This window comes from Aythya ferina (genome assembly GCF_964211825.1).
Source record: "Aythya ferina genome assembly, chromosome: 14".
In the NCBI taxonomy this organism is placed as follows: Eukaryota; Metazoa; Chordata; class Aves; order Anseriformes; family Anatidae; genus Aythya; species Aythya ferina.
In genome coordinates this window covers 12,975,254-13,001,038 of record NC_140312.1, presented here as the reverse complement: position 1 = coordinate 13,001,038, position 25,785 = coordinate 12,975,254, and the positions used below count along the sequence as shown (strand labels likewise).

Below are 25,785 nucleotides of genomic sequence, written 5' to 3'. Positions count from 1 at the left end.
AAGCAGTGAGAAAGTCTCTGCGGTTGGTCCCGTACAGCCACCAGGTGTGGGGATGGAGCCTGCCTGCAGGAAGCAGACCCCGTTGGAGAGCTCTTCTGTCCCTCCCTGCCCCTTTCCTTCGCACAAAGGGAGGAAGAAAGTGGTTCTGCTTCTGCAGAAGCTCAGCCGGGTGGTGGGATGTGAATGTGTGTGTGCATTTGGTGAGGGTCAAGGACAGCTCCTGGGTGTGAAGGGGAGCAGCCAGCACAGCTTTGCCAGCAGCCAGCACCGAGGCTGTAGCAGCATCTTGGCAAGGTCTGCCATCAGGACGCAAAATACCTGCTCACAGACATCTCGTGTCCTCCTTGGGCTTCTTTAGGGGGTGGTGCTGTTAGGGGTGCCCCCAACACATGCTTGTTTCTGTCTGTGGCACAGCTTTCTGCTGGTGCCCTGCTGTGGGAGCCTCCCAGCTCGCCCTGGCTGCTGGCTTTTGCGGCAGCGTGTTAATCGGGGGTGAAATTGTTGCCTTTTGGGTGTTTTTCTGAGTGTTCCTATGTAGAAACAGGGATTATAGAGGCATACACAGGTGCCTTTTGTTGTTGTCTTTTATCTCGTGTTATATATCTCTTTTCAAACACCATCAGTCTTTGAACTGAGCTTTCCATTCTGCTCACAGAAATGGCACACACAGTAAGGAGGTGGTTTGCCAAGTCCTGTCACGCTGATCTATGCAGCTGAATAACATTCCCTATTCCATTTTTTACTACCCCACTAATGTTTTGTTGCCTTCTTCAGCCATTGGTAAACATGCAGCAGACTCTTCCCTGGAAAGTACCTTCCCTTAAATGCTTTCCATAAACCCACAGCCCATCAAGCACCTGGCGTTCAGCGATGCTCGCGCCGTGCCGCACTGTGCGCCTGTCAGCGTGCAGCTCCAGCCACGGCCGTGCCACTCGCTCGCCTTGTTAGATGAGCTGTTTGGGAGATGGAGAGCATTTTCCAAAATGCTAATTCCAGCTTTTCATTAGCTCTTTGGCCAGCAGTGTTTATGGACTTCCTCTGAAACACCCTGCGCTGCTGACTAATACTGATTCACTTAAGAAATTAACCTGTAAACTTTGCTGCTTTGTTACCCGCAGTTCGCACTTCACTGATGGAAACAACGCACCCAGGAACGAGCTGCAGCCGCCTCAGGTGTTTTCATTAGCTTTCCTTGGGAGTAAGAAGGTGATTGCAGCCTCTCTGTGCTCACACGGGCTCAGATGCCCCCAGAGCTCCGCACATGTCGCTGTGCTTGTCGCAGCACGCCCGCAGCCCCGTGGTGGTGCTTTGTGTGTGTGTGTGCCGGGGCTGCCTTCAATCACAGCTCAGCAGGCTGCCATACAACATGTAATACAGCTGTTTTGTCTTTGCTCTGCTGAAATACCATCTTGGCTTTAAAAAACACTTGTTCAGGCCCTGGAAAATGCATTTATTACCTACCCATGCCTCGCTCCTAGAGTTAAAAGGCTGCTAGAGCAGATCAGTTGCTTGGTTCACATCGCCCCACCTGTGCACACTGTGGCAGCGCAGGGGTCTGCTCGGGTGCCTTCTTTTCTGGCTTTTTGTTCAGGGAAGCTTGGGTTCCTGCACCCATCTTGTAAAGCCGGAGCTGCAGCTAACGGGAGGTCCGTGGTGAGAATTTGGGGTCAGCCCCTGCTGCTGATGGGGTTTTGCCTTTCTCTGAAAGGCGAGCAGAGGCTGTGGGGTGGTAGGCAATAAACCTGACTCCGAGCGGAGCATGGAGTAGTAAATTGCTGCCACATTTAAGGTTATTCTTCCCAGCCTACTGTGTCCATTATGAATCTTCATTTGCCGGTGCCTTGTACTGCATCAGAGAGTAGTGGATGAGATGGGATTTGGCAGTGAATGAGGGTGTTTGTAGAAGAGCTCTCGCAGCCTGCTCAGCTCTCTGCATTTCAGCAGAATCTGGGGAGAGCAAGCAAGAAGTGAGTGCTGCTCAGAGTCAGCCTCTTCCATCCCTCTCACATCCGACACTGGTAAATCACTGCAGCCACTTGCTCTGCAGAGCTCTTGGTGCTGCTCTGGGGCAGGCAGTGCCAGGCAGAGCTCAGCCAGCACACGGCTCTGGGGCTGTCTGCCCTGGCCAGCACAGCCTGGAGGGGAAAAGCTGAGGGTGCTGTGCTCTGCTTGCCATCAGGCTCTGCCGTGGGGCCAGGGAAAGGTGTTTGAATTTTGTATGTGAGAGCCTGGCAAGGCTGCCTTGGGTGATCAAAGGGTTGTGTACAAAGACCCTGATGCAAGAGCTCGAGGAGTTCCTGGTTGAAGTGTGACCACCCGGGAAGGATGGAGATCGCGGCAGGGGTTGGCCTTAGCCCTGCTCCTGATCAGTGCTGCCTGGATTCCTGCTCTGCCGTGGTGCTGGGCACGGCACTGCCTGCCCTAGGGCAGAAAGCAAAGCCTCGTTGGGTCTGACGCTGGCTTTGTGAGGAGGGGGAGCTGTGAATGCCTGGTGGGACGATGCGAGGAAGATGTTTAGAGGAGGAACTGGCACGTGAGCTGGCAGTGCCGTGCCCCCAGCCCCACCTGCTTGGGGCCAGGTTGGGGTGTAAGGGGTGGTGCGTGGGGCACGGCGCCACGTGCAGCACGTCGAGCTGGAGCTGAAGGCATTCGTTCGTGTGTGGGCACAGTGCCTGAACCGCCGGCTTCTCTCAGAGATGGGACAGTTGTCAGCCGTGGTGTGCCTTGCCGTGGGCACGAGAGCACAGCCTGCCAGACCGCAGCACCCCGTGCACCCACTGCAGCAGCTTCTGCCCTCGTGAATACATCCAGAGTCATTTAAAATGTGTTGTCCTGGGTGAGCACAGCCGGCAATGTCTGGGGCTCCGAGCTGCCCACCCTTGTGTTCATTTATCAGCAGCAGCACAGGAGGCTGACGGGCAGAGGCTTTTCAGAGCTCAGGGCACGTCAGTCCTTCATCCCGCAGCCTCCACACACCCGAGTGTGCCAGCAGCCCTGAGGTGGGCAGCTGTCCCTAGGCCTGCTGCTCGCCCCCGTGCTCGCTGCCGTGCGTAACGGGGCTGCGGGACCGGCGTGGGCAGCAAAAGGCTTCTCGTCACCTCTTGGGCTTAGGCATGCAGAGCTGTTTGGGACTGTGGCTGCCCCTCAGCTGGGCTCCTCTTTCAAGACCCAGCACGAGGCCGACTCATCAATCATCCAGCTGCCAGCCAAGGGACCGTCCTTCCTTTGGGCTGGGGAAGGCAGCTCTCCGAGCTGCACTGCGGCCCCTGGAACCGCTGCGGTCTCAATTGCTCAGCTGGCAAAGAGACTTCTGCCGTCTGCATGGCTGAGTGCCTCGGCGTGCACTTGAAACATTTTATGTCATGGTGAGGAATCCAGTTCCCACACCGCTACAGAACGGGAGCAGAAGGCAGGGAAATATCTGTTTTGCGGGATATAATCGAGTAACTGGCGGGTTTGTCATTTGCTAGCGTCAGGTACTTAAGACTGGGGATTGAGGCTGGACTCGGTAACTTCTGTGAGTCGCAGTTTGAGATCCGGATGCCGAATCACGGCTGCTGTGTCCTGCATCGTGTACGGGAAGGGCTCTGGCAGTCAGTGACCCTGCTCTGGGAGGGCTGGGCACCCCCCGTGTCCTCGCAGGGAGCTGGGGTTGCGATGGCCGAATTCATTGCCTGTGGGTGTTTGTGTGCGTTCAGCTTTGCCTGTGTGTTGTTCGGTTGTCTTTTGGCAACCAAAGCTCCACAGAAAGCGTAGTGCTGTCCGGACCGGCACCGCATGCACTTGGCTGCTTTCTCGCTGAGTGGTTCAGCTCCGGTTCTGACGTTCTCCGAGTGAAACCTCACCTTTGGTTTTCCTTCCAGTGCCCCGACTCCGCCTGCAAGCAGGACCTGCTCGCCTACCTGCAGCGCATCGCCCTGTACTGCCACCAGCTGAACATCTGCAGCAAAGTGAAGGCTGAAGTGCAGAACCTCGGCGGGGAGCTGGTTGTGTCCGGGGTACGTAGGAGCTGCAGCGTGCCCACTCCACGCGGTTTTTCCTCCAGGGGTAACAATTACTCCAGGCTAAGCTATTCTGCTAAATATTACAGAATATCAACAAGGTGTTTTGGGGCTTTCAGTCAGAGTTTTAGTACATGCCAAGTCTGTAATCCTGCCTGCCCTGCCTCACTGGTTTTGTTACCGTTTGAAAGGGGGAAAACACAGAAATGCAGAAAAACACTTCACGTTTCCATACTCAGCAGTGTGTGTGGAGAGATTCACTTTACCTCTGTGTGATCTACCATTTTTTCAGACTGTTTTTCATTTTCAGTGAGGTTAAATCACTTTAATCAGCACAGCTAACCCTACCCCATGTGTCTGCACAGCCTTGGAACATGCTGGGGTCCTGAAATGCTCCAGAGATGTTAATATTTCAAAATAGCTTTGCCCTGAAGAGTGCAGGGATTTTTAGTGGCTGCTCTGTTTTATGACAGCTGAAAGCTGCCGTAGGCCAGCCTGCTTCCTTATTCTAGCCATTACTTAGCAAATAATTTTTTTCACTGTACTTCATGAAACGCTTCCTCCAAAGAGGAATCTATTTGGGGTCATCTGGGGGGAGGAGAGCAGAACTAAATTCTTAATTTCTTCTGGCATATTCCTCCTTGCCCTAGACAGTCACGTGTGGCCTCCAGTGCTTTTGCCCATCCTTGTCATGACTGAGGCAGGAAATTCGGAGAAGGGACAGAAGGGGCTGGTAGTCCCAGACTGCTGTCTGAATCCTTAAAATCAAGCAGAAGTCAGCACCCCCTGCCACTCAGATGCTTCAGATCCTTCGACTTACAGCCCCTTTCTCCCCACAGACAGGCCCGAGGTGTAGAGCTCTGAGGAGCCGTAGCTGGGGGAGGTCTGCACAAGGAGCTGCAGAGGCAGCGATGGGCCACGCTGCCGTGAGCTGAGCTCCCTCGCGGGGTGCTGGCCGTCTGCTGCTCCTCCTGCCAGCCCCACACGCTCGTGCTGCCAGCACCGCGGTGCTGAGTGATGGGATGTGCTGGAACATGTGTTGCTGTGCAGCTCTGTTGCATGCCTGATGTCCTATTATCTGCAAGGCTGAAGGCATTGTGCTGTCAAAGTAGTAGATGTGTCATTATCCAGGGTTTTACTGCAGTTATTCAGTGTCTTTAGAATTTACATACCCTTCTGCCATAAATTAGTTATATGAACAGGCTGGCATCTGTAGTCTAATCTCCTGGTTTTATCTGTTCTCCACGAATCTGTCCACTGGGGCTGAATGCTGCCAGCAGTGGTGCTAAGCCTCTGTCAGATTATCAGGTGAAGACCTGCTTGTGGAGGCTGATCCAGGGACTTCTGAAAGCGCTGTCTAAAAGTGAAATTCTCTCCAGCGCTGGCATCCTCCCCCATCTGGATGCAGCAAACATCCTGTGGAAGCAGAGCTATAACCAAGGCAGTAAGAGCTTGCACCCTGAGCAATCTGGCAGTTCATTTAGAAAAGCACCTCCTTGCTTTCATTGCGTTTAATACGATTCTTCCCACTGTGAAGAATCGTGGCACTAGTAACATGCAGTGAAAGTGTTTTCCAGCGTGATGGCTGGGGCAGGGAAAGCAGATGACACTGGTTTGCTGGAGGGTGCAGATCAGATCTGCCGCTGTCAGGCTCAGAACACGGCGTGATGGAAGGGAAGGTCCCAGCGCCATGCAAAGCAACCAGCCCCTGCTGCATCGGCTTTGCTGCTGGGTGAGCCATGGCTTCGAGATCTTCCCCCGAATCTTCCTTAGATGCAGTCAGTGCTGGAATTGAAATGCATGGAGGCAGCCGGGTTCTTGTGTAAGCTGAGCAGAGATGCTGAAATCCTGCCAAAGATTGTTTGGCATTCGCACGCCGCAGGTCCTGATCTTGCGTGTGGCAGCTGAGATGGCACCAAACACACACAGACACGGCACCCGCGGCCACCAGCATTCGGGACCCAGCCCGCCTCCTGCACTGAAACGCTCCTGCCTGAGCCTGGAGGCGGTCCTTCCCTTTGCCTTTGAGCATTTAGACCCAAATCTCCCGACGAGGCTGGTGGCCAGGCTCAGCTGGAAGTGCTCCGTGCCATCTCTGCTGGCGCTCGGCTGCTTTTCAGCCAGGGTCATAAATCATCGAGCGGGAGCATCAGTGAGTGGGGGAGCGGGTAGGGGCTGCTGCTGAGGGCATGGAGCTGCAGGGAGGCGAGGGTGGGCACTCACCTGACTGCCTGGGCTGCCGATGTGTGTTAGGTTCATTGGTTGGGTGCTGTCACCCAGCAGAGCAGGGTGCTGGCACCTTCGTGTCCCCCTGCCTGTGCCCCACTGCCAGCCTCCCCGTTGGTCGCTCTGCCACACACCAAAGCTTCAGCAAACACAGCTTTTTTTTTTCTCATTTTAATGCTGTTGTCGATCAGGAACCACCTCGGCCTGAAGAGACAATTACATCCCTTCCTTTCTAATACAACTTAATATTCTAGGGTGATTTAAATGTTTATTACCAGTGATTAAGATATTACCACGACTTTATTAATTTCATTAGCGAATAAGCTACTGTTAAAGCTTAGTCACAAAAGCAAACAGCGGAATACAAATCTTTTCAATTGCCGTGAATATGGAAAAGGCACAGATAATGTGCAAATGCTGCTCTTTTTATTTCCTGGTGCGCAAGGCAGGTCCTTACCACAGGGTGTCGAAGGAAAAGTACTGCCTTGAGGTCAGAAGCTCAGATTTCAAAAGAAAGCCCAGTCACTTGTGGTGCTCGTACAAAATGCACCCCAGGCCCATCGTGTGTTCTGGAATACCGTGTGTGTGCACGTTAACAGTGGGTAACTCTCGCGTTGACGTTTGGCAGGTGGACAGTGCCATGTCTCTGATCCAAGCAGCCAAGAACCTGATGAACGCCGTGGTGCAAACCGTGAAGGCTTCCTACGTGGCATCCACCAAGTACCAGAAGTCCCAGGGAATGGCTTCGCTCAACCTCCCCGCCGTCTCCTGGAAAATGAAGGCTCCGGAGAAGAAGCCCCTGGTCAAGAGGGAGAAACAAGACGAGACCCAAACTAAGATCAAAAGAGCGTCCCAGAAGAAACACGTTAACCCGGTGCAGGCTCTCAGTGAATTCAAGGCTATGGAGAGTATTTAAAGCGGTGTCTCTGTTGGTTATTTTTCCTTTAGCCCACTACTGCTACTTCCTGAACTCTAACTTTTAATATTCTAAGGATTTTCAAAAGTTTACTATTCCTCAAAATGTATTTACTTAATATAATTTTGATAACTTTGTTTAGATCATGTGGGGAAATACTCAAATTATAAGTCCTTTCAGTATAGCTTCAGCCTACAAGAGTGTGTTAATTTAGATTGCTTTTAGATTTCAGGGGTGTATTTCTAGCTGAAAAATATTTTGTATAATCTTGCTTTAAATAAAATATTCTATAACCAAAGAGGGTTTTACAATAACACTAACAGTTAACATTGATAGTTGAATCATTCTGCTTGGAGACTGCAGTTTTGCATTGTGATCAAGAGGGAAAAATTAGATCTTTTCACTCGAGAATGAGAAAAAAAAAATGTATTATTGTATGTATTAGTGTATTCCTGCTGGGGATGGAGAGGGACTAAGCTCTGTACGCTGAAAGGAGAATGGAAACACAGCGGGCGCTGGCTGCGCTGCCCCGGCCATGTGCTCACGCCTGGCCAGCACCTGCAGAAGCGCTCGCCTGGCCCCGGGGAGCCGGGGTGGCCTTGGCTGGGGGCGAGGAAAGGGGCAGCGGGCCCGGGAGAGCTTCGTGCTGCCCGTGCCACGCGTTGCTGCTGCTCCCTGCCCGAGCCTGAGCCCCAGCCCACGCCCCAGCCCTGTGCTGGGGCTGTCGTGTTCGCGGGGGACAATCTGGTGAGACACTCGATGCGTCACGAAAGGAAAGCGATTACTTTTGTATGACACGAGATGAGAATTTTAATGCCTGGTTACAAATTACTAATGTATTTTGCTGCGGGACACTAATAAAGTTGCTTTTACCAGCCGGTGTATTGTCGTGCTGTGAATGGAGCGTGTTTGCAGCCCGCCCCGCTCCCCCTCCCCGGCATTCAGATGCAAATTGGCATTGTGCTCATTTCTAATAATTGCTGTGCATCCTGCCTTGGGCTTGCGAAGGAGCCCAGCGAATAATGTTTGTTCAGGCTGCAATTTAGACTATACATTATTTGTGATAACTGTAGCTACAAGGTATAATTTTGCTGTCTTATTTAAATTTTATGAATTTCAGTGTGTTTTACACTTACCAATAAAGTCCGGCATTCCCGAGGAAAGGTTTGAGCAGGTCAAAGTCTTGTTTGTTGTTTTTGTAAAGCATCCATTAAAATGGAAAGAGGCCTGTTCTGTATTTAATGTTTTTAACTGCAACTAAATCTGGGAGCCAGTCGCTGGCAGTGTTTAAGTTATAATTTGATTTATCTTGATCAGCTTACAATTTACTATATCAAGCTTATTGCTGTCAGGTTACCAAATTGCTGATCAGAATCAGACTAAATAGTTACTGGGATAATTTTGCTGAATTTATTATGCTTCCAAGCATTTCAGCCTCTTGAGTATAACTGATAAATAGCTGGATTTCCTAACAGTTTCTGTAATCCTTTAACATCTGAACAGGCATCTACCTAAAAGGGCAAGCTAATGAGCTCGTCCCGCTGGCAGTCAAGGGTTAATGAAGTAGCTACGTTGCAGATCTTATTTGTAATTGTTTTCTGCTTTTATACAATATGACCTTTTTTTCTCTCCTGGTTTTAATATAATTGTCTTAAAGGTTATATTCCCTGGGCTGCTCAGTAGCTCTCTTCAAAATAAATGCATTATTCCCCCCAAATTCCATCAGTTGGCTTTAAAAAATAAAAAACTGTATATTAAAAGGAACGGACATCTATATCCATTTAGACTTTGAGTAGACACGGGTTGGTTTTATGCTACAGACTTCCGCAGCACCAGGTCAGCACCCAGTTAATGCGGCTCCACCTGAGCCAGGACCCGGAGCCGCTCTCGCCGCGCCTGCGCTGCTCCTGCGGGAGAGGAGCGCGGGTTTGCGGAGGGGAGGCGCATCAGGGTAAACGTTTAATGGATGTAACTTACTTAATCGGTCCATTTAGAAATGCACTGTCAGCGGCTGGCGGGGAAGCAGAGCCCTACCTTGCAGAAGCAGGGAGGATTTAGGTAATGTTAAAGCCGATGTTCGGTTCCTGTGCTGCCCTACAAATGGCCGGGCACTGGGTTATCGATACTCAGCTCCTGAGCTGCTGCTGTTCACCAGAGCTGTGTCTGAAGGGAGGTGCTCCATCTGTTACCTTAACGAAGATCTGCTTTTACATCTGGGGCAAATTCCTGGGTTTCCTGCTCACGGCTTACTGCTCCTCCAGGGTGAAGCCGAATCCAGGCTCGTGCAGAGGGCACACTGAGAGAAGCAGCAGCTCGTGCTGCGAGAGCAGCGGTGCTCAGGGCGCCTGGGGACGGATGGAGCCACCATCACCGCCCAGCCAAGCCTCACGCCTCGGCCTCTCCCCGCATGGTCTCCCCTCGCTCTCCTGAGAGCTCCCAGGACGTCGGTACTGGGAAGATCGGCACAGCTCCCTCCCCAGCAGCTCCTCCGTGCTGGGTGGCGATGGGGGCCAGGCGGTGAGCTGCTGCCTTGACACAGGAGTGAAGCTGTAACTTTATTAGAGCCAATTGAAAAGAATTACAGTAATTACTGCTTGATGTAATTAAGCGCTGGGGAAGGACTTGTGCAGTTTGTCTCATCTGCGGCTGCTGGAGGGGAATGCTCTTCTTCCTGCAGCAGCGAATGAGCACAACTGAGACAAGTTTTAAAAAATGTGCATGTAGGAACTGGGAAGGTTTTCAGCCACGTTCCCAGATGGCGCACGAAGAAGCGAGCTGCTCCTTCCCTGGCCCTGCTACGGGAACGCGTCTGCACTTAACAGGAAAAGAAACTGGGGGGGCCGAGCGCTGGGGTGGATGCAGGCAGCGGCCTCAGGGAGGGCAGGGCTGCGAGGTCACCCAGCGGGGACCTGTCCTACACAGGTGCGCATGTCCCCAGCCTCACCGTGTCCTCTCCACAGTCCCCAAGCCCTGGGACACAGCTGGCGGGGGCTGACCGTGGGCAGGTGTCGTTGGGCTTCCCTGCGGGGCAGCATTGGTGCCCACGGAGGGGCTGCTGCAGCCCTGTCCCGGCGTGGGGCTGCGCTCAGCGCAGCGCTGACACCGGGCACGAGCATCACGCCACTGCCTGGCACCGTCCCGCCTGCCCCAGCCCTGGGGAGATGAACCCGCGGTAGCCGTGAAGGCAATTAGTGAAACCACATTAACTCCCCCAGCAGATAGTCCTCGTCGCAATTCAAAGGGGTCTTAATTCAATTCAGCGGTGAGTTAAGCCGCATTGAATTTATGCCGCTTTAATTGCGTGTGAAGGTTTCCGCACCGGGGATTAATGCCATTTAACAGCTCCTTTTAATTTCAAGGCTTTCTGCTCACCGGGGCCGGCCTTGCTGCTTGGAGCTTGCACCCTGCATGGCCCAGGTGGGATCCCACGGGGTTGGGGCTGACCCAGGAGCACTGCTGAGACGCTCGTGGGAGCGTGGCCGCTGGCAGAGCAGAAGCGACACCGCTGCTCTCCCCTGCTCCCCGCTGCTGGGCTGCTGCTGGCCAGGGGGCACGGGAAGGGGGCACGGCCACAGGGCAGGGAGGCAGCAGCCACGCTGCTCGCATCGCCCACGGCCCCGGCTGAGTAACGCACGGCACCGTGGGCACGGGAACTACAACACAGTGAATAGCATGGTGAGGGAAGAACTGGTTTGATTTGCTTTCTGTTCTTCTAAATTTCAGCTGGTTAAGTTACGAAAAATATTAACCGTAGAGCAGCTACACGTGGTCTCTTGACGTGGTTTCCAAGCAGAAAGCTGGAGCTGGTCCTGCCTGAAAAGCCCAAACCCATGTCTGAGAGCCGGGGTGCAGGCGGGTGCTTCCTGTGTACCCGGTGACCCCCACTTGTCACCTGTCCCGGCCACGTCTCACCCACAGCTCCGTCACCGAGGCCGAGCACTGACTGCCGTGCAGCCTGTAAGTGCCAGCAGCCGGCCAAACCGATCCGAGGTGCTGGATTTGCGGGGGCTTTGCGAGTGCTGCCGGGAGCAGTCCCCACTCTGCTGCCAGGCCCCGTGCACGCGGCTGGGGGCTCGGTGCCACCCCAGGGCACTGGGAGCTGGGGCAGGCTCCAGCAAAGCCCCGCAGGGCTGCGGGTACCCAGAGCCATGGGGGCTCTGCACCCGCGTCCTCCAGACCTGGCAGGGGCCTGGCCCCACCACAGACCCCTTTGGGGTGGAGGATGCAGGTCTGGGGCACGGCCACTGAGAGCAAAGTCCAGCAGCGTGGGCCGAGCACTTCAGCCAGCCTTTGCTCAGCATCTTCAGAGAGCTTCAGCATGCTTTTTGGTAAGCAATGCCAGGATTTTTTTATTCATTATTTTAGGTTTTTGCTTCCTTTTAAGACCATGTTCTTCCTCCACTGCGTTCCTCTGACAGTTTGAGGGAAAATGCCAGTGGGTGTAATTATTCATAAGCTGCTCGCCGTGGCTCCCCGCCGGCTCTGCGCGGTGTTTTGCTGTTACAGTGCAAATATCTGCGCCGCGGCTTATTTGCATCTGTGCGGTGCGTGCAGCTGGGTCCCCGCACGCAGGCACGCTGGAGAGCAGAGACGGGGAGGGGGAGGCGCACAGCAGCAGGACTGGGGGCTGCTTTCCCCACCGCCACTGCCTGTTTCCATATAAACCTTTAGGATTGGGGTGGGTTTTGGCCTGATTTTGGGGGCTGAGCAGGGTGGGCTGTGCCAGCTCGGTCACCCCGGTGCAGAGCGAGCAGGTGGCTGCGGTGGTGCTGGGCCAGATCCCTGCGCTCCCCCGCCGGCATCGCCCGGGGACTCGGGTTGCCCTCCCCAGGTGGCGATTGTGATCAGATTTTTATTTATTTTTACTGCTGCCTACGAACCAGAGCTCCGGCAGGGCTGGCTTGGAAACGCATCGCTGGAAAATGAAAACAAAAAAAAATCATTTCTAATCCCAGCAAAGCAGCCCGAATCGAAACCCAAAAAGGGAAGGTAAAAAAAAAATCGATATTTGTAATTAGCCTTACTACTTAGCACTGACAACTGACAAGCCATTAGAGGTAGCCAGAAATATTTTAGCACCGAGAAGGGCTGAGAGCCTTGCAATAGCCTGATCAATGGCCGGCCCTGCTGCAGGAAGGCGCTGCCCCCCTCACACCCCTTTGCACGCTCCCCCTCTGGGCTGCCCCGGTGCTGCTGCAGGGCCAGGCTGTGGGACGGGACCAGGCCGCCTTTAAATTTTATTTTTTTACTGTACTCTTCAGCAGTGGTGTTGGTAACACCAGCGCCTCAGCCTGTGGGGCGCATGAAGCCGCCGGCTGCCCCAGAGCGGGCGCAGCAGGGCTGAAACTGCGGTGCCATCCCGGAGCGGACAGCAGGGTGACTCCTTCCTCTCCTTCCAACAGGGGCTACGGTGGACCCAGGCTGGTGGCCGTGGGGACCCGGTGCCAATCCCTGAGCACACGGCATCGCCGGGAGCTCACCGCAACGTCCTGCACTGTGGGACTCGAGGGGGGACTCGTTCGTTATGGGGCAGTGGCTCAGTATCTCCCTTTATTCAAAAGAGGATTCAGAGCAAGGAGGGGCTGATGTTAGACAGACTAAATGATGAACAAATGTCGTTTTTATAACGTTCTGCGCTGATAGGGGCAGTCACCTGCAGGCCAGGAGGTGGGCAGCCAGAAGCATGGGGTTTTTTTGGTTTCTTCCTCATCTGGGGAAGGATGCAGAGAGGGCAGGACCTCCCTGAGCTGGCGAGGAGAGGCCCAGCCTGGGTGTACGGGAGCTGAGCCTCGAGGACAGAGAGGCTGCAACTGGCAGGGGTGCAGGAGGGAGCCGCACTGCCCCGTGCAGAAAGGAGGGGTGGGGGAACGGTGGCCCTCTGATGGCCAACTGGCAACTAGAATGGGCTCGAGTCCACCTGCTGCATGTCACCCTAGGAATCGGCATCTTGGAGCCCATCTCCAGGGACAAGGAGAATCTAAGCAGCAAGAGCAGCTGGTTTCTCACAGGGCTGGCCCATGGCTGCACCACGCCAGGCCCTGAGGCGATGCTCTGGGACCCTGAGTGCCCCCCAGATGCACAGGTCTCCGAGCAGGGGGAGCCTGGGAGCTGCAGAGAGGGGCTGGTGGGGTGGCAGGACTCAAAGCCACCCCGCTGCAACCAAGGGACCGGCGAGTCCTGCTCTGAGCGAAGGCTGGAGCAGAGGCCCCAGAGCCCCTCGCCCAGCGTCTCACAGAAACACCACTCAGGCCTCCCAGACGAGCACGGAACCCAAAGGCAGGCTGTGCTCACACAACCCCAAAGCAGGCTGTGCTCGCCCCGTGCTGCGATGCACCGTGCAGCACCCTGCAGGTCACAGGCACTCTGCAGGCCAGGCCAGCCCCAAAGCCCTCAGCACCCAAACAGTCCTGCAGGAAGCGCTCAGCCGTTCGCATTAGGGACCTGGCTGGAGGACGACAGGCAGTGTAAGGTGAAACTCTGCCCCAGCCCTCTGTGCCCAGAGGTATTTCAACTGAAACAAGCACGCCCTGATGCTCGCAGTGACGCCGCGGGCACAGCTGTGCAGGGCAGGAGCTTGGTTAGCCTGGCAGTTTATTCAGAATGCCTTTACACAGGAGCCCATCAAATGCCCCCGGTGTCCTGAATTAGCCAAAATGCAGCTGCCGTTCCCGCGCTGTTCATGCCAGCTCCTGGATGATGGTGTTGACGGAGCCGAGGAGCTCCTGGAAGTAGCCGTCCTTGTCGCCGTCGCTCCGCTCCTGTGCCGCCAGCTCCTCGTACTCGCTGCGCAGGAGCCCCAGGGTGGTGCCGAGCGCCCGGTCCCCGCGGTAGCGCTCCCTGCAGAAGGCCATCAGCACGCCCAGCAGCTGCAGGACCTTCTCCCGGGCGTCGTGCTCCGGCAGGGCCAGCAGCTTGGAGCCCACCGTGCACCAGTCCTGCTCCACCAGCGCCGGCACCAGCCTGACCTGCCGGTACTGCTGCAGCTTCTCTTCCGCCTGCTCGCCGTGCTGCGGGGCCTCGAGCAGCATCTGTGGGGAAGGGCAACAGGCAGGGGGTGTTCATGTACTGGTTAACTGCTCCCGGAGAGGTGCCTTGCAGCCCCAAAGCCCCAAAACCCCACCCCGGAAGGTGACCTGTGGTGGGAACACGAGGGTGGCCACAAAGTGGTGGCCCTGGGAAGCTGTCGGTGCCTGGGGACCCTGGGGGCACGGGGAGGGGACTCGGGGGAGAGCCCTGTAAGGCCTTCAGGACTGATGGGCTGGGCACAGGGGAATAGCAGGGACAGCACCAACTCTCCCTCCCTTCTCCTGGTCCTCGAGAGGGCTCCCTGCTGAGCTCCGTTTGTGCATCAGCCATGCAGGGCTTGGAGGGAAAAAAATGGGAGCAGGAGGCAGAAAACAGCCGTGCAGCCCGTCTGCTCTCCGTGCTGTGATGCAGGGAGCTGGCACTCACCACGGCTGATGTTAGTTTACGATTTTAAAACCAGATTTTCACCCAGCCCACTCTGAATCTTCCGACCCCGCTTGGCCCAGCCCCGCGCCCTGCCAGGCTGGAGTTTTCTCCCATTTTCTCTGCAGGCTCTAAAAGCGCGGGGGCTGTGAGTTATTGGCTGGGAGGCGGCATTCCCAGACTGAAGGGCAGTGAAAATCATTGTTTTAACATAAAACCGAGAATCTGTAGGACCTGCAGATTGCCTCCAGCCAGAGCAAAGCTGGGAACAGATGGGGCTGCCAGAGGTAGGGCCGTACAATGTGCCACACGGGCAAACGGCGCCGTTACGGCACAGGGCCCGCGGCCCTGCCCCTCGCTGCAGGCAGACAAACGGGAGGGCTGCACGCCACAGCCAGCACCTGGTAAGATTTCAGACCCACCAAAATGATTTGCACCTTTCCAAACTCTCCCGGAGAACAACTGTTTCAAACCACAGACGTTTCTCCTGAAACCCGAGCGCTGCAGCAGTGATAATCTGCAGGGCAAATTGGCTATAAACAGCGCGCGAGTGGATTTAATTTCCATTCTCTGGAGTAAGGGAAACGCGCAGACTAAATAACAAACGATGGCAAGGCAAAGCGGTTTTTAAACTGACATTTGCAGCGGTAATCCAAGGTATTGGGAAATAAACCAGGGAAGGCTGCGGGCTCGGCTCCAGGGCAAGCCTTGAGGCGGGCACAGCCCCCGCCAGCAGCCAGGGCACGGCCGCCGCCGCTCCGCGGGCTCTGCGCTGATGGCAGCAGCTCCCGGGGAGCTCCACGGGCCCAGCTCCTGCTTCTCCTGCCCTGTGGTCTCCTTTAGAAACCCCCCCGGGAGACCCAGGGCTGCTGGTTAACTGCACACCACGGTTGGCGCCCTCACCTTCTCCACGATGAGGTCGTAGAGCAGCGTCACCACGCGCACGTGCAGCGCCTCCGTCCCCTTCTGCCTGAAGAGGCCCCGCAGCACCTGGAGGCCGCCCAGCTTGAGGAACTGCTGCTGGGCGTAGGGGAAGTGCCTCAGCATGGAGCACAGCGCGAAGAGAGCCTGGAGAGGGGACAGAGAGGTCCGTCAGCTGCCCAGCCCGGGAGCAGCGGCACGCAGCCGGGAGGGATGTCCCCTCAGGACCCCAGGGGCACCCCTGCCTCCCCGCACAGCCCTCGGTGCCAGCCACTCGCTCCCCCGGGGCTGTCACTGTCAGCATCAGCCCCCGGGGCCCCGTGGCCAGCTCCTGGACTGACCCAAAGCCATCGGGTGCTGCAGCTCTCGGTACGGATGCTGGCTAAAAGGGCAGGACGGGACGAAGAGGTGACCTGGGCACCTGGGGAACGTCCCCTCCGCTGTACCCACAAGGACAGAGGATGAGCCAGTGCTGCTTGCCAGGAGCACACACCGCCAGCGAGAGGCACTGGCACTCATGCGCTTGTCTCCGTGCCCTTAGCGGCCGGGGTTGATGCCGAGAGGGCAATTAGGGGCCAAGTGATGGATTTTGATGACCAAGGTTCCCAAAGGCGACAGGGGAAGGGCTTGACGAGGCGCCTGGGCTGACAGCAGCCTCGGGGCAGGGCCATGGTGGTGCAGGGACAGGGAGCGGGGACCTGGGCACGGATCCTCCCCTCGGCACCGCCAGCGACCCCGGCCCCCTGCTCGCTCCCTGCGGACGGATCCGAGCTGACAGCCACTGCTTCCCCGCTCCTGTTTGTTCCTATTTTACATCTCCTGAGTTGCCTGTGGGGTATCAGCGGATGTTTCCGTCTCCTTTTTGACCACAGGCCAAAGGACCGGGGAGCGGGGCGATGCGCTCCTGGCCTTGCTGTGAGCATCGGTGTGGAAAAACCCCCAGGGCTCAGGCACCGACCAGGCACGGGGCTGCCGGCCCGCAGGGAGGCTGGGGACAGTACGTGGCATGGGAACCCGCAGTGGGAATCAAAAGCTTTTGTCCTCCTGGAAAAGGAGATCCAGCTGTGCCCTTGGAGGCTCTAGCTATGCCTGCAGAGGCTGACGACACCCAGCTCAACTCTCGCCTTCCTCCAGCTGCTGCCAGCAGGACTCGTTTGGGCTCGCTGGGAAGAATCAGCCCGTACCCACACCGAGGGGTTGGGGAGGTGCTGGTGGGGACATCTGCACCCCAGCCAGCCTTCCCTCCCCAAAATGAGCTGCGGGTTGATCCCCGGGGACTCCAAGGAGGAGTTTCTGAGCACGCAGCTCCCCGTGGGGCACCGCTCCCACCCGATTCCCCACGGCCTGTTCCAGGGGGAGGACATTTGCCACGGACTGGAGGGGAACACGTCTGCGGGCGCTCCTTGTTCCAAGAGCAGCAGCACACCGCTGCTAACAGGTGCGTGGAAGATGGATACGAGAGCGGTGAGATCCCTCGCCCTGCCGAGTTCCCTCTCGCGGGAGGTCACCGTGTTAAGTGGTGGGGCTGGATTTTCAGAAGACGGCAGAACATTTTATGGCCAATAAACACCGGCGGCGTCGCACGCTAAGGCAAGGCTAATTAGATCTCATGCTCCAGGGAGCACGGCGGGGACGGCGGCGGGGAGGCGAGCGAGGAATCCCCTGGCCCGACGGACAGCGCTGCACATTTGGCCGGGGGCTCCCCGAGCTGCTCGCCTGGCTGCAAAGCCTCCGCTGCCGGCCACTGCTGCAGGCAGGACGCGGGGCTGGCTGCGGCAATTAGCTCCTTCCAAATGGCAGCTCCTGCCTCTGCTGGCCTCTGAGCCCCGTGCCTGCTGCGGGCACCCCAGCCTTTCCTCCCGGCAGGGCTGCGGCATCCAGCCCGGCCCCGAGGTGGGGACGCGCACTGCGGGGAGGCTGGGAGCCACCGGGGTGCCCTGGGTGAGCAAACGCCCCCCCAGTGCGGGTGTGGGTCCCTGCAGAGTGAACATGGCTGGGCCCAGAGGCTCTTCCCTGCTCGCTCACCTTCTTCTTGACAGCCTGGGGTTGCTCCGTGGCCAGAATGACCAGCAGCTTCTGCAGCGCCCCGCCCTCGATGGCTTCTATCTGGACTTTGGGGTTACTGCAGAGAAAAACACACGCAAAAGGCAGGTCACACATGGGGATAGCAACAAGAGGTGGCTGAAGCGATGGCAGTGCCCATGGGGCCATGCTGGGCCATTGGTGCCACCCCGTGTCCCACTCCTTTTCCCAGCGAGGAGCCCTCCTCCCCTGTGTGTCCCTCGCATGTCCCGCTCCTTAACCCCACTGATCTGTTGTGCATCTGCTCCCCAGCAGCCTTTTGTCTCACTCCTCGCCTTCCCCTTCCCTCACGCTCCTGGCTGCCCGTTAGCGTGCTGACCGACACGCTGCTCTCCACCTGCCCACGCTGCAGCACAGCCGTGCCCCGGCCTCACCTGGGGAAGGGCCTGCTCGTGCCCTGGGCCTCTGAATCACAGCCTGGGCTCCCCACACACACATCCACATCAAGCTCTCCTCCTTGAGGACTACAAAAGGCAGAATTCATCCCTCTGCCTGCAGGAACCAGGCTGGGTGCGCAGGGCCACCCCAGCACCGCGCAGGGCAAGGCGATGCCAGGTGGCCTCGTGGTCCAAGGAGGACCCAGCACTCAGCCCCTGCCCACCTCTGAAGCAGCGATTGCACCGCAGCCTGTGGGCCCCCGCAGGATTTTCCACCTCAGCACGGTGGAAGTGGTGGCTGCGATGGCATCTCCCTGTCACAGCGGCCGAATGGCACCAGCCCCAAACTCCTCAGCTGCCCCAGGCCCAGGGCAGCTCTGCCCCGAGCACCGCCACTGCCCCAGCTCCAGCAGCACCAAACGCCAGCGAGGGTAACGCACAGGGATGTCCTGCAGCATCAGCCCAGCCCCAGCGACTTCTCCCCTTTCCCCAGGGTGAAGCTGGAAGGAGCACGAGGTGGGAGCCGAAGCACAGCTCTCGGGGACCTGTCTGACAAAGGCCAGCAGGCACCAGGTGCTGCGTGTGGCACTCACCACAAAAGAGTCTCAAAGAAGGAGGATCTGCCCCAGGGAAGCGAAGGAGCCCTGCGTCTCCCTTCTGTGCGGCTGAATTTAAAAGCCAGACACATTCAGGGCTTTGGAGCAGGCTCCTTTGGGAGCCCAGAGACACGAAACCCAGACAGGCTGTGCTGCAAGCCAGGCAGGGGGAGGAAGGGTTTTTTTTTCCAGCTCTGTTTTTCCAGCAGTGACAGCTTTGGTCTCCACCTTTCCGTGCGGGGGGATTGTGTTTGATTCTGCTCTGAGCTTTCCCAGCACAATCACAGTGCAGAGCCCTGCGCCCTGCCTGGCACACTCAGCACCGGGGCTCCATGACCAGGAGGGGTGTGAGCGCTGCATTCCCAGCTCCCAGGGAGGAGCTGGCAACTCTGGCACTCAGAAAATCCAACTTCTGATCCTAAAAGCCCCTCGCGTTTCCCATTGAAGCTGCTCTGGGCAAGGGAGAGCAGGACGGGGCTGCGGGCGGGCGCGTTTGTGAGCGCAGCTGCACCGCGAGGAGCCCCGCGTCTGCTGCAGAGCTCTGAGGCCAGTCGGGAAAACTGGGGTACCGAGGCTCTTTTGTCACATCTCCCGTCTAAAATAAATAATAAAAAAAGCACAGCAAGGGATATAACTGAAAAATTGGTACGCCTTTTAATGCTTGGCTGGTCACCTGGAGTATTAGATCTAATTAAAATCTCTGAACCATGGCGGTTTTGCCAAGGAGAACCTCGAGAGGTGAGGCAGCCTTCCTGGCGGGTGGGTGTGCTGCTCCCTTTTCAGTGTTTCTGTTGCTTAATGTCTCCGCTATCAATAGTCCACTAACAAAAAGCTCATTTGAGGGTTTTGGAAATTCAGCACAGATTTGTACAAATTACACTGTCAAGCCCAGGGAGAAGCAGCCCGAACAAAATAAATACAGTGAGGCAGCGCGCGGGCTGCGAGCACAGGAAATTCAACCTGTGCTGATCTGCGAGCAGATAAGGGGCTGCTGGCATCAGCACGGGAAGCTGCTGAAATGAAACGCTGAGGCCGGGATGGAGACGGAGCACAGCCTGTGCCCAACACCCACGGGGACAGCTGAGATCTGGGTGTCCGTGGCTGGGATCAGCTCCTTGGGCAGGTGACCCTGAGGTTCTCAGCGCTGGGATTCATCCACCCCAGATCATGCCAGCTCCTCTGACCTGCTCCGACACGGCCACCAGCCCCCCTTGGTAAGGATCCCGGACAGCACACCCCATTCCCCAGGACACAGGCTGTGCTCTGCTCTCCTCCTCGTGCTTTCACACCCAGCCCTGGCCAATTTTCCATCCAGCACCACACAGCCCTGCTGCCTGCAGGCTCCATGGAGCTGCCACGCGGCGCAGTGAGCTCTGCAGAGGGCTGAGCTGCCACCAGCACTGCCCCACGCAGCGCTGCGGGTGGGACGGGTCCCACTGGCCACAAGGCAATATTGAGGCTTCCCACTGCTGCCTCCTCCCTGAGCTCCCGGAGCTGTGTCTTTGCCTAGCACGAATGTAATGCCCCGTTTTACCAGCCCAGCCCATTCTTGCTCCCTGGCTGGAGGAGGGGGACCGTGCCCTTTGGCCGAGGGAGGAAAAACAAAAGCAGGGAAAGAAAGCGAAGAACCCCCTGCCATCTGAGCCTGCCTGCTGCAGAAGGAAGCACTCCGTTTTCTGCCAGTTTATATTTCACTGTGCTGGAGTTATAACTTCCCACAAGGGGCCAGAAATTATTACAGGCAAGGCCTGCTTGCCAAAAAACACCTCAAGTCTCCACAGCACGCAGAGAGGGGAGAAAAGGCAGTAACAGCGAGCTGCAAGCTGCTCCGGCCCTGGGCAGGGCAGGGAGGCTGGGGCAGTCCTGCCCTGGGGGGCTCCAAAGGCAGCAGAGGAGCCCCAGCAGCCATCGGGTCAGGCTGTTTGCTCCAATCTGCCTTCTTGCTTCTCCTAGAGCACTTTGTGGAAGCCGCAAGGCTGTAGGATGGGGCTGAGCGGCCGATGAGCCACCAGTGAGCATCGAGGTGCAGCTGGCAGCAGGCTTTGGGGCCGCTGCTCCTGCACATCCAGCGCAGAAACAGCTCCTGTTGTGCTGGAGAACGGATTTAACAGCCCTGTATCTGTTAAGGAATGCCCTCCCACTATCACCTCGCCCAGCCTTGATCCTAGGGTGACCCAGAGCGCACAGACCCGAAGGAGACTTCTCCAAGCTCCTCCAGAGCGCACGTTCGGAGGGCATGGGAAGACTGAGAAGCAGCAGCACAGCCCCGAGGCAACAGTGGCTCTCCAGTTGGATGGGAGCTTGCAACACAGCAGCAAAATTAGATTTAAATTAAAAAAGAAAAAAAGAAAAGCCAAGTGGTGTGGAGGGGCTCAGGGACTCAGAAGCACAGAGCAGGGCGGGCAGGCAAACGCCCTCATCTCTACTGCTCCAGCAAGGACACACGGAGAATATTTATTTCTCGGGCTGCTTATTGCCACAGTGATGCACCAGCCGCACAGGGCAGAAAGGAGACCCTAAACCAGGGCTGTCTCCCTGCTCTGAGCCTCCTGCTGAAGCCAGAGCACAAAGAGGTGAGGGTGGGGGTGCTCCTGCCCTGCCTCCCCGCCGAGACGCGCGGGGCGCTGAGCGGGGTGCCAGGACGCGTGCCCTGAGCTCGGGCTTTGATGAAAGCGCGGCGTGGTGGTGAAGAGGCATGATAATCACCGGGCGAGACAGCACTTAATGGGTCTCTTGTCTCTTCAGAACCAGCAGTCTGTGATACCGCATGGGAAATCAAAGCCAAGGATCAAAGTCTGTGAAGCAGCCTAAAAAATTTAGTACCGTCTATTTAGCCTGCGCTGCGAGCGAAGGATCAGAAAGAGGCAGGGAAGCAGTGCAGCTTCGCTTGTCCTCCCCGGCATTTGCTCTGCTAACGAAGCACACGACAGCGCCCCAGCCCTCTGCTCGCAGGACTGCGACGTGCTTTGGGGCTGCGACCGCTCCCGGGGGGGCTGCAACACGGCCCCGAGCCTCGCCGGGCTCTGGTGCCTCTCCAACCCGGCTGGGAATTGGAAAGGCGCTGGAAAAGGGCATTTCTGAGAGCACTGGGAACTGAAAGCCACACCAGCAGGGTCACACGTGAAAAGGCCAACAACTTTTCTGAGAGGCCTCCACGTCTGGAGGCTTTCTGACGGCTCTGGTGTGAGCAATAACGTTACGATTACCCGGCCACGCAGACACGGACAACACTGGCTGCTACAACAGCACTGCTTAAAGGTTTGTCTGGAGGCAGTAACTCCAGCCTTGACTGCAGCTGTAGGTTTGCGACTCTGAGTAAGAACCGAAAGGAGATGCTGGATGACAAACTGCTTGCTAATCCCTCTGCAGCCGGATTCTGGGCTGCAGCTTTAAGGGCAAAAAGCACGGAAATGGTCTGGGCGAGAAGTGGCACATGCAGAGCGTGCACTTTGCCATTGCGGTCTGAGCTACAGCATGAAATATTCCCCTTGGAAACGGCTGCACCGCAGTCACCACCAGCTCAGCCACAACTCAAGTCCTGTGCTCCTGAGGGTCCCCAGGCTGTGGGAACGGGCTGGCCAAGCGCTCCCAAAGCCTTTCCACAAAAAAAAAAGGCTCCGCTCCTCGCCTGTCGCACGTGGCAGCTCCAACAGGGCTGTGAGCCCGCAGCTCCCCCGCTACGTACAGGTTGGCCACGTCCCCTTCTGAGCTGTGCTGGTAAGAGGCAGCTCAGCACAGGGAATCGTGCAGCCCCCAGGCTGGGGACACCACCGCAGGATGCCGCCCCAGGAGCCTGCTCCTGCCACGGCACCAAGCACACGGCGCTGAAGCGCAGAGGGGGGAATCTCTTACAGAAATACACATCCAGCATGGAGATTTTCCACTATTGCAGGGTCTCACGCTATGGAGGAGGAGGTGGGACCTCTGCAGGCACGGCGGGAGGGTGCTCAGCCAGCCCCAGCCCTGGGCAGGCTGCCTGCACCCGTGGGAGCAGAGGAGGTGGCGGGGAGCACGCGCACCCCGAGGCCCGCGGGCGGCACAGGTGCCCCAGAAAGGCTGTGCTCTGAGCGCCGGCCCAAAACCCAGCTCAGCACAAAGGCCTTCAGAGGTATAACTTGAGGAGATTAAAAACCCACCCAGCAAAATGGAGCCCTAAGTAGTTGCGCCGATCAAAACAGAGCGGAGAAGAAAAGTGGGGGTGAGGGGGGAAAACCTGACAAAAGGAAAACTAGGTTTCAGCAGGCAACACAATACAACAATTTCGTATGAAAGATGTGAGGCATAAAAGAGATGTTAGATGTTCAAAAGCGCAGAATATAGGAGAGACATAAAAAAAAAAAAAAACCCTGAGAAGATGAAAATCTCCACTTCAATGCAATGCTGCCTTCTCACTTTCTACCAAGCCAGGCGCTCATCGTGGTAGCGGGGGAGCAGCAGCGTCCCTGCGAGAGCAACGTGTGTCAACGTGACATAATGGATTACATAGATGCAAGCGTGGTTTTTAATGAGCAATTAGGTTATTGAGTATTTGTTGCTAAGAGGAGAAAAGAACTGCAGAGAATAAGTTGGAGCTGAGTGCGTGATTGTGTGGTTTTGATGGGCTAATGCGCTGCTTAAACCGAGGGAGCATGATTCATGCCATCAGTGCAGAAATAGCACCGAGAGCGGCTGGAAAAGGTGGGGAACCTTGGCTTGCTACCTGCGTCCCAGATAACGAGCTGAGCCATCTCCTGGTGGTGTGAGCCCTGCGATGTCCCAGCTCAAGGCAGGCTGGCTCTGAGGTCCAGCTGCGGACAAGACCACCGTGCCCGGACTGAGCGATGTGGAGATGAACCAGGGCGAGCTCTGCTCTGCTTTGAGCTGGAACACGGCACTTACCCAACATGAGGCCCTTTGCAGAGAATTGAGGAACGAGTCCCAGCCCCAGCATGAAGCAGAGCTGCTTTACGTGGTGCTTCCAGGGTCGAGAGCCGCCGAGAGCCCCACGTGCCCGCTGCTGGCCTCGGCGAGGAGCCCGGAGCAGGCGAAGGCAGGCAGGCCGGTATTTTGGAACAGGGAACAATTAGACAAGCTGCAGTGCCATAATGTAGCGTAACAGATGGATAATTAGATTTACACAAAGAGCTGTAAAAGTAATTAAATAAAGAGATGGCATGGTGAATCTGAACGCCCCTGGGACGCAGCGCCCCAGGTGAGGGGAGCCAAAGCCCAGCACCCGCTGGGGTCACTGCGAAGAGCAGAACGGCCCAAAGCACAGCAGCTTCAGAGAGGGGCCAGGAGAAGGCAGAAACCACGCCTGCACCAAGGGAGAGCTGCAGCGAAGCAGTAAAACCCCTCTTGCTCCTCACCTCGCCATGCAGCAGACTGGAGAAGCGAATACCGGGTGTGGACAATAAAATCCTAGGTGCTGCAATAAAACCAGCCGCGGCAGGTTGCTCTGCTAAACGCTCACAAACAGCAGCAGGACAGGCTGTGTTATATCTGAGATAGAAAACAAAAAACCAGGCTGGGGATCGCACACGGCAGCAAACCAAGCATGGGCAGGAAAGCCAACATCTCGGCATGGGTGAGGCTCCCGAGGACACCCCGGAGCATCTTCTCCCGACCCTCACAGCACTTCTCCGAGCTGCTGGGCTGCACAGGGCGCTGCTCACCTCCAGCTCCCACTGACGCCAGGGCAGACGGAGCCGTCAAGAGCCTCAAAGGCGAGCTCAGCTGCCATGAGTTTCATCAAAGGCCCACTGCCACTGCTGTGATGAAAAGCTTCGGGATTCTCGGGGGGCTATCAACTTCATCCTGTCAGCCCAGAGCAGGAAAGGAGATGAAACAGCTCCGTGAGCGTCAGCACACCTTCCCTGCCCTGCTGATGGTGAAGGACGGGCCTGGGCAGCCCGCTCCAGAGCGTGTTGTGATTTAGGGATGCACCAGGGGCCTCACATCCCCTCCACGATGAGCAGGGAAACACCTTTTGCTCCCTTCCAGCACGACGTGTGAAATTACCGCTCCTCCTCAGGGGTACGAGCAAGTTCTCCATGGTGCATGGAGAAGGACATCACAGAAACTCCCCTCGGTGCTCAGTCATCCAAAGTGATGCTTTGTTTTGAGGCGTAAATCAACCTTAAGGCTCCGTGTGCCACGCTTACAAAACAATATGCATTCCTGAAAGCCTGTTATTTTACTGTAGGTCAAACGCATCTCGTTGCCCGAGGATGGGTTTTGTTTCATAGGAGGCTGCACTAATAAAGAGCGAGTGTTGTTCTATGAGGGCAAAACTGATTTATTTCCACGTAATTTTAGCCATAGCCGGCAAAAAATGTCTTGATTTCTTTTCAGAATCACAACGCAGCACGGAACGAGAACAATATCGCAGGATTAATGCCATGTCCTTGAGTCCATCCAGTGCTTTTCATCAGAGACACTTCAGAGCCCTCCCTGATTTATAGACGGGGAAGCCCAAGCGCTACCAGGAGCACCAGCAGCAGCCCCGGGATGCGGTGGCAACGCCGGCTCCTGCACCATAGCCACTGCTCATCCTGCACTGCCACCCCCCTCTTTTCCTTCTTCACCCTCCTTTTTGCCACTCCATAGCCCTGGTGTGACAAGCAGGCGATGTCCCCACTGGCCAGGGCACCAGCCACCTCCTGAGCTTGGGTTCCCGGTGCTGCTGCTCCAGGTCACGGCTCCCAGGCCGTGCAGAGCTGCTGGGGAGCTCCCTGCACGCCTCCAGCCTCCACATCTCAGCTGGCCCGGGGCGGTGGGGAGGGCAGGAGCAGCCAGCAGGTCCCTCTGAGCTCTGCGCTGCTGCTGGAGGCCCCCTGAGCAAGGCCCTGTGAAACAGCACCTCACAGTCAGGCAGCTTTGCAGCCCTGCCAGATCTGCCAGGTCGCACGGCGTGCCTTGAATTGTGCTCTAAATTACTCAAACAGTTACACAAAGCCTATTGCCATGCCTTAGGTAACGCGAAACGCTGTAAAAACCTGTCTGCAAGCCCCAGGAGAAGAAAGCCTCCGTGCTTCCCGCTGGGCTCCGAGCACTCGGGCTTGTACCCCGAGTGGCAGCGAGCACCTGGAAGGTGGCTTGAGGCTAAGACCTCTGGTTGTTACTCTAGTTATTTGTTTGCTTGCTCATTTGAGCTGATTTTTCTTTAAGACAAGTGTTAATAATTTAAAAAAAAAAAAAGCATTTGCCTGGCTCGTCCCTGCTGGGACCGCCGAAGG

The 25,785-nt window shown here is 56.7% G+C and overlaps 2 protein-coding genes across 5 annotated transcripts in view; one reads left to right on the top strand and one right to left on the bottom strand.

Annotated features, from left to right (window-relative positions):
- Positions 1-8,018, top strand: part of CTNNA1 (catenin alpha 1) — a 112,383-nt gene extending 104,365 nt beyond the window's left edge. For both annotated transcript variants that reach the window (XM_084535446.1, XM_084535447.1), the window contains 2 exons: positions 3,864-3,998; positions 6,856-8,018. In XM_084535446.1, the coding sequence (XP_084391572.1) occupies positions 3,864-3,998; positions 6,856-7,143 (423 nt within the window). In that variant the 3' untranslated portion in view covers positions 7,144-8,018. The remainder of the gene's footprint in view (positions 1-3,863; positions 3,999-6,855) is intronic.
- Positions 8,019-13,703: 5,685 nt separating this feature from the next.
- Positions 13,704-25,785, bottom strand: part of SIL1 (SIL1 nucleotide exchange factor) — an 84,830-nt gene continuing 72,748 nt past the window's right edge. For all 3 annotated transcript variants that reach the window (XM_084535458.1, XM_084535459.1, XM_084535457.1), the window contains 3 exons: positions 17,539-17,635; positions 15,496-15,660; positions 13,704-14,171 (listed from right to left, as the gene is read on the bottom strand). In XM_084535458.1, coding sequence (XP_084391584.1) covers positions 13,821-14,171; positions 15,496-15,660; positions 17,539-17,635 — 613 coding nt within the window. In that variant the 3' untranslated portion in view covers positions 13,704-13,820. The remainder of the gene's footprint in view (positions 14,172-15,495; positions 15,661-17,538; positions 17,636-25,785) is intronic.